Here is a 16,423-nt window from a genome sequence, read left to right as displayed (position 1 = left end):
TTCAAGACAGAAAGTACTTCAGAAATACATCACTTCAGGTTTGTAAGACGGTACTGCGTGTTTACACTTCACTGTTTGTGCTGCTTAACAGGTTTGAGACCAGAATGCACCGTCTCCCTCCTTTTATATTCCACTTGAGCCAAATCCCTCTGTGCTCATAGTCCTCTGGGGTCCCGGGGAGCACTTGAACATTGGATGGATAAAAAAGATATATCGATATTTTTACATTTCATTCACTGTGCGCACTCCAGAGCTGAGCTGCTCGTCTTTCTCTCCTCCCTTCTCCAGCTTTGTCCTCGCATACGAGACAGGAAACGGTCACACTTACGTCCACAAGATGCGATCAATGATCCGCCTCTGAGCGGTCTGTCCTCCGGGTGAATCTGTGAAGCTGAAGTCTTTATACTGACAGACACGTTGCACGCAAGTTTTGAGCTCCAATTTTGCAGCCTTGCTGTAAAATGGAATGATCGCTCAAAAACAAAAGACTGGGGAAGATTTTAAAGGCCGTCTTTAAATCGCGCTCAGACCGACGCAACCAACGCAGCCTTCTGCGCTGTTTTAACTCGGGAACATTTTCAGTCTCAATCTTACGATACGACCGGCGTTTATGACTTAGCGTTATGCACTGGCCTTTACGATTGCATCTTTAATATGAGGCATAAGTAGCTTCCTTCCACCTGCACACACAAGAACTCTCATTGCTCTGGAGGCAATCGAAGAAGGTCATGTTGTTTTTTAAACGCGTCATTAAATTCCTCCCGTATTTCGTCTGCGCACGTGTGAGCGTGTGTGTGAGCGTGTGTGTGTGTGTGTGTAAGCGGTGAACTTGACTGATGGCCGGTCGCTGAGACTGTGGCGTGTTGACCTGCAGCTCAACAGCTGCTTGACCACATAACCACCATATTGGGTCGCAAAAGAACAGCTCCCAGCAGCCGGCGGTGGAGCGAGACATCGTTTTAGATTAGTACACAGTTTGTGTGACATTCTGAGAGCCTCATTTTCTCTGTTATTATCCCCCTAATCCATTTAGTTTACTCCGTTCTCTCTTTCTCTCGCTGCGTCTCTTGGTGTTGAACAGAAGATTTGCTAGCAGGACGGGAGAATTTGCAAGAATGTCGTCCAACAATTGAGTGATTTAAATGAGAAATACCAATCAGAGAATAAGATGATAATAACAGCAAGTACTGTATCGATGCTCAAGCTCTGATGCAAATACTTTGACTCAGGACAAAGTTGTTGGATATGTTTCTCTTTCTCTGAGGCTTTTGCCATCTTCTACATATTATACATATTATATTTTAAAGGCTCTCCCAGTTGCTGGAGGCTGAATAGGTTGAAAGTGGGTTGCAGGAGACTGGTGGATCTGCCAAATGTGTGTGTGTGTGTGTGTGTGCAGTGTCAGTGGGAGCCTGGGGCTGCAGATGTCTCCTTTTCAGCCTCCGTTTCACACCCCTGCCCCAATGTGAGAGGGGGGGGGGGGGGGGGTCAGAGAGGGACAGAAGAGTGCAGTGAAGGAACAATGGCTTCTATTGTCGGGCCTCTTTCGTTCTATTCACAACAAGCACAGCCTCCATCACTATCAGTGCGGCTGAAAGTAGCCTCCACACCGCTGACACGACCAGGAATCCTGGCGACAGCGAGCAGATGGAGGCTCCTGGTCCACAGAACTAGTTTGCAGTTGGCTGCGTCTTCCTGACGAGCCACTTCACCGTCTCCGGGGTGAGTGTTTCTTCTTCCTGCTTCTCCCTCTGGTGTGTTTGCAGGAAGCGTGTTTTGTGAAGAGATCCTGGTATCCCCATGTGTGTGTTTGGCGTTTGACATGTTATAATGAGGAGCTTCAGTCGAGTGCAACTGCATTTGTTTAGCTTTTTTCCTGGTGTGCCGGTTTGCGAAGCTCTTTAGGCTTCTAATGGAGACGGGGTAATAAGTTGCCCTTAAGGAGATGTCTGAATTTACTCGTCACTAATAGGAACTCAATATTGTTTTTAAAATATGAGCCGCTTGTCGGCACATAAAGAGGCAGCCACAAAGGTGTGACGCGCTCATGCTTGTGCCTGTCAGATTTCTAAACGTTGAATTATCGTTGCCTGGTTCTCAGCATGTGATGCACGTTTCAAACCTGTAAATGTCTGAATATTCTGTGAGTGCAGTAAACGCGTATGCTCGGTGGCTGCAGGACGGCACGCTCCGAGTACTGTCTGGTTTATTATGGTGGTCTTATAAGCATTTCCTGAGGAGTGTGTTGTGTTTGTCCTTCTGAGACACTTTGCTCATGGAGCGGGGATGCAGATGCACACTTGACGCGCGTGTTGTCGTTCCCAGAAGGACCCTTCTGAGATGCAACATACAAACCCACGATCCCTTTTATTTTGCTGCCCTCCGTCTGTCTCCTGGACCTCGTGAGTGTGTCTGGATGGGCTGTTAGAGAATCACACAAATGGATCACTTCACAGAAATACACCAGATGTGTTTTACCGCCGTGGCATCAGCTGGAATGGAAACCACGCCGGCTTCCCGTGAAAACTTCTCTTCAAAATAACATGGAACAACCCAGATTTAGGTCTTTGACACTTGTCGAAAAGCAATTTCACAGAACAGCAACATCATTGCCAGGCACCATGACTTTATACATTATGGACAGCAAGTATTTGCACATGAATTACCCATGATCGTCAAAGCATCGAGCAGAAAGAAGGTCAGTTGGATTTGAATGAGTGAGGGAGCCACGCTTATCAGCATATTTCCATCTCATTCATTTCTTTGATGATTTCGAGACACTTATTGATTGATTTGTTGATTACAAAACATGTTGAATGCAAACATTATGTACAGTAGTACATTTCAAAAGGCTCCCTTACTTGGCTATTCCCAAATCTTTCTGCTGTTTCACATGAACTTCTTCAGCGAGTGGAACTGCCTCAGGACTTAATAACCAGTGGGCATATTTCTTTTAGGATTTACAAGCGTTAATCTTGACGTGTAAAAGTCCGGTATCTTCCCCCATGATGTCACAAACACCAACGTCCTAAATAGGCTTCAAAGTAAGGGCTTGTCATGTCGTCTAACAGCATCTAAAACCTGTACAGTCCAACGTCACGTGACGCAGTGATCGGCCCAGATGTGCAAAGGCGAGAAAATAGGCAACAGCCGAACTCTCAAATCCCTTTTTGCTTCCTTCTACACACCGACTTCCTTTGCACAACCGAGTGCAACACCACGGCTGTCTTCCGGGAGAGGCTTTTCCAAAGCGTGCGGCGTTGTTGTGTGCGGTCGCCCTCCTACGGTGGCAGGCTCTGTGCCTCGCCGTCTGAGCAGCTATAACCAGCATTCGGCTGCGGTCTAATTACTGTCACAGCGCGCTTTCTTTTGCAGCAAAACTGAACCACTTAAATCCAACGCGCAGAATGCATGCTTCCTGTTGTTTGTTTGTCCGTCACATGTCCAGTGGTGCAGCTGCTGTTGTGAGAAAGAGCGTCGCGTCGAACGGTCTGGTACAAAAGCGGCGTTTGTGTGCGACCCTCTGCGTCTGCCTCTGAGTGCTTTCCTCTGTTTGTGTTCCGCACAGCAGGTTCAATGGATAACACACCAGACGACCGGCTCATCAAGCATCACGTGTGTCTGAGAACATGGGGATGGTTGTGTTTTAGATGACACGCGCTCTGCTTTGATCGGAGCGCGCGGCTGCTGGTTGCGTTTCAGGACCATTTTGTCGACAAACACGAAATCTCTTCAGCACACCCACGCTGCTCGTCTCTGACTGGGCCGCGACACTCCGGTCTAGTCGGCGCTGTTTATTAGTCAGCTGGGAGCTTTACAAACAGAGCTCTTGTGTCTGTCGTCCTTCACTCCGAGAGATGAGAAAACAGTTCCTTCTTGTTAACGGTTGGCCGTCGAGAAGGAAAAGAACAAAACGGAGAACAGTGGTGTTGACTCTCTGAAGTATACGGAGAGGGAGCTGAGGATAAATGAGGATAAATGCTTTTGTTTTGAACCAATTTCACTTGATAAATACCAAACGTTTGACCCCATTGTGTCTCCACACACCCAGAGGAAGCTGTGGTTCCTGCCACATAATGCAGTTCACAGTGAACAAGTCCCTCTAAATGTCTTTTGAGCAAAATGAAAGAAGATGCAACTGAGCTGCTGATACAATAGAACAATAGAAGGTTTGCACTGCAACAGCTTTTTTATAATCATGTTTTAACACCATATTTCCACATTGTTTACACTCGTTTTTTAGTTTTAAAAGAAATAAGAGTCATTTTGTAGATTTAGTTTTTTGGGAGGAAAGGCCCAAAAAATCAGTATTTCTCTGTTTATATCATAGTATTGTATCGTACTAGTGTAGAACCTCCTCCTACATTTTACACACGCTTCACAGAATTTGTCAACGTCGATCGAACGAGCAGCGTCGATCAACTCGATCTCATCCGGCAGACTTGTTGATCGCTCCGCTGATCACGAGACGCCATTGATCGCGTCGACCTCGCCGCTTGGCCCCGCCCTCGGCTCGATCGCCCGTCCGACTGATCGATTGACTGACTTTTATCTTTTGTTTCAGCTCTACGATAAGATCAACACCAAGTCGTCCCCACAGATCAGAAACCCCCCCAGTGATGCCGTGCAGAGAGCCAAAGAGGTGAACAGACGCACGCACATGTCCTCGCATCAACGCGAGCGCATCTTCGCTTCCTGTTTTTCCTCCTCCTCTTCTTCTTCATGAGACGTGTGTGATAATGACTCTAATACGCTGTGAAGACGACAGACTCGCTACTCGCCGGCTCTCCTCTTTAAGCTCACACTCGTGCATTAATCCTTCCGGCCTCTCGCTCACTAAAGCTCTAACTCATCGCCGCTGTGGATCCTTCTGCTCGCCTGCTCTGTTCATGTGTATAAGCTGCTCTCAGTAAGAGGCGGGGTCTGTCCCGGGTGGGAAGTACTTCAACGATAATATCGGTCTTTAGAGGGGATCTTTATTTAAATGGAATGAAATTGGACTGCTAAAAAGTAGGCGGGCTTAAAATGAAGCGTGATACGGAGCTGCGAAGGATTGCGGCTCCGCACGCACAGGTTGATGGATGGATGTCACGATATTATTGATTCAAAATGGTTTGGTACTAGCTTATGTAAGCACACATCATATTTAGTCTCACAGGAAGAAAAGATGATTGGATCTTTATGGATTTTGGGGTATTTTCTCCTGCATGTGTTGTTAAGTAGGTGCACAATATGACCCGGATACAATATGAAAACAGAGAGCGAGATTGAATTATTCCATTATTTATGTTGAGTTATTGAGTCCTCTATAAGCTTCCTCTCAGTCTCCGGTGACCTCTTGAGATTTATTTGCTGGTGAGCCGACTCCCTGAGAGCAGCTGCACCACACGGCCCACTGGCCCGTTTACACAGAGCCGCTTTAATAACAATCTCTGGCTTCTGCGTTTCACCTTCCTCATTAGAGATGCTGCTTGATGTAACACACACACGTCAAGTGTGGTTTTGCTTTCTTCACAGAGAGTTGCATTATGGTCTCCGGGGTCTGACCCCGGCTCTGATGCATTCACATCCACGCCGTTTGTTTGGGTTGATGCGTTTAACCTCTCAGTGTACTCAACACTGGAGCAGGATGCAGACTGGCGCTTTAACAAGGAGTGTGAAAGAAGTGTGTGAGGGAGAAAGCTGTGTGTGTGTGTGTGTGTGTATGCGGATAGACCAAATGCTGCCGTGTTTACGTTGTGTGCTTTGTTGAGGGGAGCAATTAAAAAAGTCTGAACAGCGAGAGAGTGGGCGAGGGCTGGCGTCTCAAATCCCAGCGCTGTTAAGACGGAGAAAGCCATTTAGGGGAGTGGAGCTCCCTTTAACGTGGCTTTGGTTCATGTCAAAGAGACCTGGCTAATTAACCCAGCTCTGGTGCACTGTGTCCGAAAAGTCCACGACTGCTGAGACAGTCTGGTTCACATTTTCCTCCTTAAATTAGTCTAGAATGGATCAGGAGCTGTAGATGGAGCCACAGCAGATTCAACACCGTCTTTGTGGGTGTGAGGGAGTGACAGACTTCTTTTATTAGGTTGTCTCTACAAAGAGTCTGACAGACACTTCAGCATTGCAAGCACACAATAAACTCTGCTCATAAACCAAACTCTCTGTATGGTTCAACACGGCTGGACTGATGCATGTTTTCAACGGCTGGAATAAAATGTTTATTTTCAGCTTTTTATACGTAGGAAAGTAATAATATCTGCTCCGGGGTTTAGGAGAGCTCAGGTTTGTCTTCTACTTCCTTCTGTCGTTCTTCCATGTTGTGCGTTACTGGCCAAAGGAAATACAACAGCCAAGGGTTTTCTCTCAACAGTACACAGTAAGATGTTTTATATGAACATTAAAGCAGGTTTTTCTTTCTGTAATCATTCTTCTTGTTAATACCGGAGGAAGCCTACCGTCCTCTTCAGTGCAGACAGTGTATTCCGACTGCTTCTCTAAGTATAGAGGATGGTGGTAGATGACGGATGAGCTCCATAGTTTAATGACCAAACAATCCAGGCACATCTGACTCACTTGGATCATGACAGTGGAACAATGTATGTGCCAAAGCACTGCCTGCAGTAACTTCTGATTGTTTCCAAAGCATGTTTGCATTTAATCTCCAGTCCTTTCGCTCAGGAGAGTGTTGGCAGTTTTTTTAAATACCTCTCAGGTGTGACAGAACAGTGTTCATCGCTTGGCTTTTCCTGTGTTTGACCATCTTTTATTGTAAATCCATGCAGGTGGAATCCCTACTTTCTTATTTTGAGTCCAAGTTAAACTTTCAGCAGAAGGAATACACTTCAATACAGTTTCACCTCAAATGAACTCTTCATTTAATGTCGGCTGTGCCCTTCAGGGACGCCTCCCTCGTCCTCCTCTGCTTTACTTCTGCCTCTACTGGTTCTCTCTGGCTGACACTGAAATGCTTTGAACCGATCACACTGCAGCTTCCAGCGGACTCTTGTGTGTTTGTGGCCTGGCGGAGCAGCGATAAGGTGCCCTAAACTCCAACAAAGCTTTCTTCTGACTGCACTAACGCTCCTCTTCGCGAGAGCTAATCTTTCTTGGGAGTGAAGTTAACCGCTCTGGCTGTAGATACTAATCTCACAAATTCCTAGCCCATTCAAACTGGCTGGCTTTGATGAACGGCGGCGGTGGAGTCTCTCTGACCGCTGTCATCACGTGTGCGCTCTCCAAACAAGGACCGTCTCCAGCTTGTGTAACCTTATTCCCGTGTCTTCCTCCACTAAAGAGTTCCTCCCAAGACGAAGCAAGTGGCGCTTTGAATCACCTGGAATATGTAAGCGCTCGACACACACACCGCCGCGGCGCCGCGTTCACGGCACTAACGAGCCGAGCAGGAGGCAGGAGTGGAGAGGACATGTGACTGAAGCCGTTTCCTGGTGTTGCTCAAAGAATGTGTTTAGACTTTACCCTCACATAACCTCAAAACAGAACCAAAAACATGTTGTATCTTTAGTGGCTGTGTCCGTTTCGCCACATCCTGTTTAAAAGATATTTTTTTCGACACACGTTTGTCCTGTCGGCGTTATAGATTGTAGCGTATTGGTTTTAATCCCAATGAGTAAATATGAGTATTATAGTTTAGAGATAACGTGTACTTTAATGTACACACACTCGTTAACTACACACCTCTCTGATTGACAGGCATGCTGAAGGAACAGAGTGTAAGTCGACAATGTAGGGTTCAGTAGTACACACACACACACACCCTCAGAGGCCTCACAATGCCACATTCACCAGTCAGGCGCAACATAACTGGAGCTGACGTCGAGTCACGTCAAAAGGGCAGGAGGGGGGGGGGGGGCAGAGCCTTGACCAGCTTCTGGGGTGTCCAGAGTCACATTGGCTGTGGAGATGTTGGAGGCGGGGTCAGGGCCAGTTTGAGGGGGGGGGGGGGTGCTGTGAGGTTGTCGGGTTGCTCTCCATACGTCTGTCTGAGGTGCAGCAGGTACAGCAGGGTGCTGAGGTACGAGTGTGTACGATTTGGAAGAAGAAGAAGTTCTGCGTCTTAAAAACAACCTGTTGTGATGCTTTGTTTCCTCTCTCTACACCTCCAGGTACTGGAAGAGATCTCCTGCTACCCAGAGAACCACGAAGCTAAAGAACTCAGACGGATACTCACCCAGCCGCATTTCATGGTGAGTCCAAAGAGAACACACACACACACACACACACATACAGGACTCATGTCCGTCATACCTCCCAGACGGGTTCAGGAGGCCTCTTAACAAACAGACGACGCTCCACTGACTCCCCGTGTCTCTGGCCTCAGCATATACTTTGCAACTTCACTCGTAAGCTCAGAAAGCGCCGAACAGAGACTGACACAGGTGAGAGTCAGAGGCTTCATACAGGTGAGAGTCAGAGGCTTCATTTTCTACGTCTTGGTGTCAGTCAGAGCGGTAACGTGGTTGCAGCTTCACTCAAATGAATATTAATGCGACGAACGGACACTCAAGGACACCGTTTCTGGTGTTCATCACTTGAATGTGCCTTTTTAAAAGACCTGAAACATAATTTGACGGTAGTTCTGCTGGAATAGATGCGCGTTGAAGCGGCCTGAGGATCTGAGCAGCAAGGGTTAATCCAGTCAAGGGAGAGTCACTGTAGGGCTCTCAGCATCCGCCCCTGCTAATCCCATCACATTAATGCGTCTGATTTCCGCCTCTGATCAGTGGTCCGCTCGATATCAGACGGACAGACCAACGGGGGGGTGCATGGGGAGGGGAGACATGAAACACAAGGAGACAAAGGAGAGAAAAGTGTATCAAAATGAAATGATAAGGAGAGAAAGATCAGTAATGAAGGTGAATGGAAGGAGGGGGTCCACGGGCGGTGCGGTGAGGAAGGAGGGGAGGTGTGGACGGAGGTCAATAAGGCGTAGTCTGATGCGATGTGCTGTGTCGGGTCAGAGGCCCGGCTCCCTCACAGCGCTACGAGAGCGTAAACCGACGGAGCGAGGGAGGAAGAGAGCTCCACATTCCAACGAGTTCAAGTGAGAGCGAAGTGCAGACGAGCCTTGTGAGGAATTTCTGTTTTCGTGCTTTTTCTTTCCCCCTCACTCGTTCAACATTTTGGGAAATACAATTATTAGAGTGAGATGAGAAGACCGTCACCACTCGTCTGTCTCTGCGTTATGTGCAGGGGTGGAGTTGAGAGGAGCTTCGCTCAGCATAAAGACAGGAAATGGGGAAACCGCCGGCCTGGCTGTGTCCAAAAGTTTAAAAAAAACCTCCACGAACCTTTTAGTTTTTTCTTTTCAGAGAATTCAACCGGGGCATGAGATGATCTTTCAAATCTCACACACACTGCGATTATGATCCGTCTCTCTCTCTCTCTGTCTCTGTCTCTGTCACTGTCTCTCTCTCTCTCTCTCTCTCTCTCTCTCTCTCTCTCTCTCTCTCTCTCTCTGTCTCTGTCTCTGTCTCTGTCTCTCTCTCTCTCTGTCTCTGTCACACTCTCTCTCTCTGTCTCTCTCTGTCTCTGTCTCTGTCTCTCTCTCTCTCTCTTTCACTGTCTCTCTCTCTCTCTCTCTGTCTCTGTCTCTGTCACACTCTCTCTCTCTTTCTCTGTCACTGTCTCTCTCTGTCTCTCTGTCTCTCTCTCTGTCTCTCTGTCACTCTCTCTGTCTCTCTGGCGCTGTCTGTCTCTCTCTCTCTCTCTGTCTCTCTCTCTCTCTCTCTCTCTCTCTCTCTCTGTCTCTGTCTCTGTCACACTCTCTCTCTCTGTCTCTCTCTGTCTCTGTCTCTGTCTCTCTCTCTCTCTCTTTCACTGTCTCTCTCTCTCTCTCTCTCTCTCTCTCTCTCTCTGTCTCTGTCTCTGTCACACTCTCTCTCTCTTTCTCTGTCACTGTCACTCTCTCTCTCTCTCTCTCTGTCTCTGTCTCTGTCACACTCTCTCTCTCTTTCTCTGTCACTGTCACTCTCTCTCTCTCTCTCTCTCTCTGTCTCTCTGTCACTCTCTCTGTCTCTCTGGCGCTGTCTGTCTCTCTCTCTCTCTCTCTCTCTCTCTCTCTCTCTCTCTCTCTCTCTCTCTCTCTCTCTCTCTCTCTCTCTCTCTCTCTCTGTCTCTCTCTCTCTCTCTCTCTCTGTCTCTGTCTCTGTCTCTCTCTCGTTTCTCTTTTCTTGTGCTGCTTTTCTTTTTCTCACACTCACTCATGCACTCACTCGCACAGCATGAGGGCGACGAGTTAACCCCTTAACCCTAGTCCTCATTAGGGCGAAGACACACACACACACACACACACACACACACACACACACACACACACACACACTGTCTTGGAATGTGAAGTTTCCTCTGTGTGTGATGTAGTTTGACATGGAAGTTAGAGACACTGCCTTCATGTCTCTGCCTCTCTGATTTCCTTCCTCGTGTGTGTGTGTGTGTGTGTGTGTGTGTGTGTGTGTGTGTGTGTGTGTGACGCGACGCAAGATGGTGACAGGTTTCCCCTTTTGTTGATGTTTGATTGCTGTCTTCTGAAGTTGAGACGGCTTTGTTAAAGTGCCACTCGGGGGCTTCTGTGGCTGTCAGAAGAGTAGAGTGGAGCACTGAGGAAGCAGCGGGCTCTGCAGCTTCACAACTCCTGCTGCTTTAACTCAAACAGACAGAGGGGAGGGGGGGGGGCACAACAGAGGCACCTGAGGAAAAAGGGGGAATACCTGAAAGCGCGGCGTAAATCCCTCCAGCTCGTTGGAGAATGAAGTCGAGCAGGAGAGGTGGTTTTCCACCAGTGAGTCGATATTTTTAGGGTTCATGATTCTACACACTTTGACTGAAATGCATGTATCCCGGTGCCCAGCGCAGAGCACGCGGTGCCCGGTGGGAGGTTGGTTCAAATGAGGCAGCACAAAGCGAGTCGTCGGTGTTTGCGTCTAAATATATCTGAAACATTGCGCTGAGAATAGACGTCTCAGAAGCACAACATCGTGCTGCTGCCAACAAAGCATGAAAGCGCCCCAAAAGTGAAGCCAAGTCACCTCCATCGCCTCCTGGTGGCTGGCTGTTGGCGTCGGCGCTTCATCTGACATTCAGCAGAGTTCTCTGTGAGCGGCATAAACTCCCTGCAGCCTTCTGACAGCTTCTACAGAATGACCAAACAGACCTCTACATTATTATTGTTTCTCGTAACTAAACACGTCAGACAGTCGTGGGCCGTCGCGTTCTCCTGTATTCGTGTCTTTATAAAGTACGAGCCGCTCTGACCGCGTTCACGTGTGTGTCCACAGGCTCTGCTGCAGGCCCACGACGTGGTGGCCCACGAGGTTTACAGCGACGAGGCTCTGAGGGTGACCCCTCCGCCCACCTCGCCCTACCTGAACGGAGAGTCCCCAGACAGCACCAACGGAGACATGGACCTGGAGAACGTCACCAGGGTCCGCCTGGTCCAGTTCCAGAAGAACACAGACGAGCCGATGGTACGCACAGTTTAACATGTCTGCTGCACTCGCGCTGGAGCTTGTTGTTGTCTCTGGATCGCCCTCTGGACCCACGCGTCCGTGTGTTCATTTGTGCAGGGCATCACGCTGAAGATGAACGAGTCAAACCACTGCATCGTTGCCAGGATCATGCACGGGGGAATGATCCACAGACAAGGTGCGCTCTCACAACTGACCTTTATGCATATGACATAATGTCAAACGGCACCATGTGGCTACTCTGGACGTGTCATTTACTGAGCAAGAATTTTCCAGATTTTCTTCTGCTGTTCTTCTAAATAAACAGTCAGAATTTGAAGACGTGAAACTCCTTCATCTTCACTTAAACACAGCGCGGTGAGTGTGCACATGCTCCCATCGGGCCAGACATTTCAACAGCTGCTTTGTCTCTGCTCTTGTGGTGGAACGCAGCACTGTTGTATTGTGACGGTAGCATGCTGCTCATTAATCCCCCGACGATTCATCGTGTGGTAATTGGAAAGACACTCCTATCACACAGGATTCTTCTCCCGACTACAGTTGCGATGGCGGAAAAAAAAGAAAAGAAAAGAGCAACAGGGGCTAATGAAATATAGTGAGGCTGTTTAATGAGGAGAGGAGGTTTGATTCCGCTTCTGTCTTCCAGGAACGCTGCATGTAGGAGACGAGATCAGGGAGATCAACAGCATCAGTGTGGCCAACCAGACTGTTGAGCAGCTGCAGAAGATGCTGGTGAGTGTGTGTGTGTGTGTGTGTGTGTGTGTGTGTGTGTGTGTGTGTGTGTGTGTGTGTGTTTGCATAAGCTTATGACTAAGTGTGTTCGTTCATACTTCAGTGTTCATCTCTTCTGTGTAAATCAGCAAAATGTCACACGCTCAACACAAGAGAATAAACTGTATGTGTGTGTGTGTGTGTGTGTGTGTGTGTGTGTGTGTGTGTGCGTGTGCGTGTCCGTGTCCGTCCACAGAAGGAGATGCGAGGCAGCATCACCTTTAAAATAGTGCCAAGTTACCGGACGCAGGGCTCCTCGTGTGAGGTAACATCTCCTCCTCTTCTTCCTCCTCTGCCCCTCTTTTCTGCTGATTGTGAGCTCCTGATCTGGTTACTAACTGCTCGCCTGGTTACTGAGCGTGTGTAACACAAGTATGTCGTGTGTAAGGGGTGTGCTGTGCTGTGAGAGTGTGTTTTGCTGTGTTTTGCATTTACAGCACACCAATTTCACAACCAAGATACCGGAACCCCCCCCCCAGCCCCACCTCCTCTGGTCCAGGAATGAGTCGCACCTCTCTGTACAATCCCGTCCTGTGTAGACTTTACAAGGGTGGACAAAATAACGGGAACACCATACAATTAAACATCTATAGAGTAAATAAAACTCCGCTGAAGCTCAAAATGTTTGGCTTTTGTTAAGACTGTTGCATTAGTTACAAACGGTGCTTATTACCACGAGGAACTTTGCAACATCGCGAGCTTTAGGAAATGTGTATTTACTGCACGGCGACTGTTTTGTAAGATATGGCAGTTATTTTGTTCAAACAGCTGCTGTTCTGCCCTAAACATGAACGACCAAAAGACTTGAAATACAATCAGGAGAAGAAACCAACAATTCAGATACAGAGAGGTTTTCTGCAGTCGAGGCAGCAGCGACTCAAAAGCTGCACCGGTGCATCTAAGAGGCATTTCAGGACAGAAGGGAATTTACTGATGTAATCTGGCAAAAAGCTTGTATGTAATCAGTTCCATTATTTTAAAATCGATTTAAAAAGACATTTAGAAACCAGTTCAAAGATTCTAAAATTGGAGTGACATAGTTATTGTGGTTTTCTTTATTTAGGCTAAAACTCAGTGACCGCTCAGCCACAACACAACTTTTATTTTGGAAAGCCACACATGCAAACCACAGCACTGTTCAGCTGAAGACAGAGAAAGGACGTCCAAGTAAACTCCATGAAGGACAAACTTGACATTTCTTTCCACCATCAAAAGAAAGAATGCACAAACGTAAATTGTCATTTTATTTCTTGAATTGTTTATTTGTTTGGAAGCGCTCTTTACTCATCATTTATTCTCTGCTCATGATCTCAATTCTAGAGTGCGTATCTAATTTTACGCTGAAACGACATCTCCATTTTCACATTGAAACTAAACAGTCGTTATCTACGAGAGTACCTCTTAAATCATTCTATAAAAACCTTAAACATTTATTTAATTCTAATTTCAGCTCTTTTGGTCCTGGCTGCTCTGCAGGAGCAGACATATTGAGTCTGTGTTAGAGATGACCTCATGGTCTCTCAGATGAGATTCTAATGTTGGTCTATTGCCCCCCTGTGGTGATGTAAGGGCCTGCAGGCTGGAGGGCAGCTGGCGACGCCGTCTCCCGTGTCTGGTTGACGCATTTCATTACGTCAACGCTTTGCTGGGTCTCTATTGTGCTCTACAAACTCACCCTCCCATTGCCTCCGGCCGCTGCCCGGAAACGTGTGTGTGTGTGTGTGGCCACACAGGTTCATGACTGCTTGTGTAAGACGTGTGTGTGTGTGTGCGTGTGTGTGTGTGCGTGTGTGTGTGGCGCTGCTGACCTGTGTGTCTTATTTCAGAAAGAGTTCCCCAACACCTCCAGGCAGTCCCCTGCCAATGGCCACTCCAGCATTAACAGTTCTATCTTGGTAAGGACCCCCCCCCCCCCCCCCCCACAACCCCCCTTCCAGAAAATCCCCCCCGACAGACCCACAGCCATTTCTCTCCCCCTTCCCGGTGCGTCTCATGTGTCACGTTGATGTCTGCGTCGCTCCGTCCGTTGATCCGTTTTATTCTGGATTTCGTTCATTTAGAGTTGTTCTTATTCTCGTGGGATCGTCAGTGGGCGGGTCTTGCCGTAGATCTCTTGAGTCGATCCCGCGTCGTCCTCCCTGTTCATGCAGTTTGAGCCAAAGGGCCCCCGTGTCCGATATCTCAGTTAACAAATTGGTGTGCCTCGTGACGTGTGCTGCGTGCTGTGCCTCATTGCTGACGCGACTCACTCGGGCCTCCCGTGGTCACGGTGATGCAGGCGGACGCGCTCCGGGCTCCCCGCCACGCATCACGCATCACACCGAAACCCATTCAGGTCCTGCAGCTCCTTTGTGTCTCCGCCGAGGCTCCTCACAAACACTGTGGTGGCGCCGATGCTGCTTCGCTTGCTCTGCGCTTGCTTGGCTGCTCAACAGCCAGATCTGCTTTAACAGATGAGAGTTACTCTGATCTCTCGTCTTCACTTTGCAGAAGCTAGATTGCAGATGGGTGTGCATGCATGGTTTCTAAAAAAAACGATAAATGAATGTTGTGGTTTCACAGTTGTATCTCGCTTAACCGAGTGTTTCTGTCGTCAACGGTTTGCTTCCACAGGACCTGCCTTCCACCATTCAGCCCAAAGGTCGACAGGTGAATAACAGCCTCTCACTCTCTCACCAGCTCTGTATACAACGCTTGCATCCCTCCCCCTTTTATACAGAAGTGTGTGTGTGTGTGTGTGTGTTAGGGCTGGGCGATATGGCCTAAAAAAAAAATCTCCGATTTTTTTACAAAAAATCCGATTCACGATTTAAATCGATTTTTTTCCCCCAAATTTTTTTGCAGATGACAGAAGCTGTTGAAAACAATTTTTTCTTTTATTTTGTGATGATTTTCCCAAGTAGGTTGATAAAAATAAAGTGCAAACAAAACCTGAACATTGTAGAAAGGTGCCTGTAGTATACAAAAAGTATTTGGTCACTCTTTTGTTTGCCTGAATCATTTAAATATAAAATTAAATTAAACATAACATTAAATGGCATTAAATAGTAGCCTTCCATTGTAAACAACTGTGCAAATGTAACTTTTTACAGTAAGCTTTTCTAACTGAATACACTGATACAAACACAGCATGAAATAAAATGTATATGACCCTTTAACATTCACATTTTCAAAAGTGCAACATCTGATCTAACATCAACATAACATATTTTGCACAGTAAATAAGTGCATGTAAACAAAATCAAGTGCATTCACAACATAACCAACAGTATTAAACAGTAGTGCATGTTTTTTCTAAATATTTTTTGCCAGGAAGACAAGCCTGTCTACTACCTCTGGCTTCAGGCATGCACGGTGGCATGTAACAATGCCCCCCCCCACACACTGAAAAGCCTCTCAGAGGGGGCACTTGTAGCTGGCACAGAGAGGTATTTCTTTGCTAAAGTACTTAGCCTTGGAAAGTTAAGTTGGTGACGCTTCCACCAGTCAAGTGGATCGGTGTCTGGGTCAACCTGCTGGACCACAGGTCAGTTGTTGCGGAGTAGAATGACATCCCCTCCAGCTCCGCAGAGATCCTTTGGCGTGTACTATTGTACAGCCGAGGCAAGGCAACGTCAGAAAAATGTTTACGGCTTGGTAGCACGTACCTGGGGTCCAAAGCTTTGAGACGGTGAATAAACCCCGGCTTTTCCACGGTGTATATGGGCACCATATCTTTTGCGATATACATCGCGACTGCATCCGTGATGGCTTTCCACCGGGCACTCTTCTTCTCATGCGGAGTACAGTTGGTGAATGTCTCCAAAATGCTGGGTTGTTGTTGTGAGGTGGCGGCGGCAGCAGTGAAGCTGCTGGCCGCCATTGTTTTAGTTTGTAAACAATGCGCGCGCACTCTACTACGGGAAAAAGGGGTGGGGGCGATTTTCTCGATTTTCAATAAAACACATCGCCTTAAAGCACACATTCGAATTAATCGATTAAATCGATTTATCGCCCAGCCCTAGTGTGTGTCTCAATTTCTCCCAAACCCTCCTTTTTTTCTAATTTGGATTCATGTGGCAGATCGTCGTTTTGTTTAGAGTGGCCGCTGACTGATCCCCAAGCTGTTCAGACTGTCAGTCGTGATGCAAATGGCCGAGGTCTGACCTCTCTTTAAAGCTTTTTTTTAACTATTAGTGAAGACA

At 47.5% G+C, this 16,423-nt stretch overlaps 1 protein-coding gene across 7 annotated transcripts in view; it reads left to right on the top strand.

Moving 5' to 3' along the window:
* caska (calcium/calmodulin-dependent serine protein kinase a) overlaps positions 1-16,423 on the top strand; it is an 83,997-nt gene that overhangs the window by 59,437 nt on the left and 8,137 nt on the right. For 2 of the 7 annotated variants that reach the window (XM_079277554.1, XM_079277555.1), the window contains exons 12-20: positions 4,565-4,642; positions 7,280-7,327; positions 8,109-8,189; positions 11,280-11,468; positions 11,568-11,646; positions 12,115-12,200; positions 12,436-12,504; positions 14,066-14,134; positions 14,853-14,888. In XM_079277554.1, the coding sequence (XP_079133680.1) occupies positions 4,565-4,642; positions 7,280-7,327; positions 8,109-8,189; positions 11,280-11,468; positions 11,568-11,646; positions 12,115-12,200; positions 12,436-12,504; positions 14,066-14,134; positions 14,853-14,888 (735 nt within the window). The remainder of the gene's footprint in view (positions 1-4,564; positions 4,643-7,279; positions 7,328-8,108; positions 8,190-11,279; positions 11,469-11,567; positions 11,647-12,114; positions 12,201-12,435; positions 12,505-14,065; positions 14,135-14,852; positions 14,889-16,423) is intronic. The other 5 variants (XM_079277558.1, XM_079277556.1, XM_079277559.1 and 2 more) reach the window with 3 other exon arrangements.

Source organism: Melanostigma gelatinosum, assembly GCF_949748355.1.
Source record: "Melanostigma gelatinosum genome assembly, chromosome: 10".
NCBI classification, from domain to species: domain Eukaryota; kingdom Metazoa; phylum Chordata; class Actinopteri; order Perciformes; family Zoarcidae; genus Melanostigma; species Melanostigma gelatinosum.
Note: the sequence above shows the minus strand (reverse complement) of the source record. Positions and strands in the feature narration are given on the sequence as shown.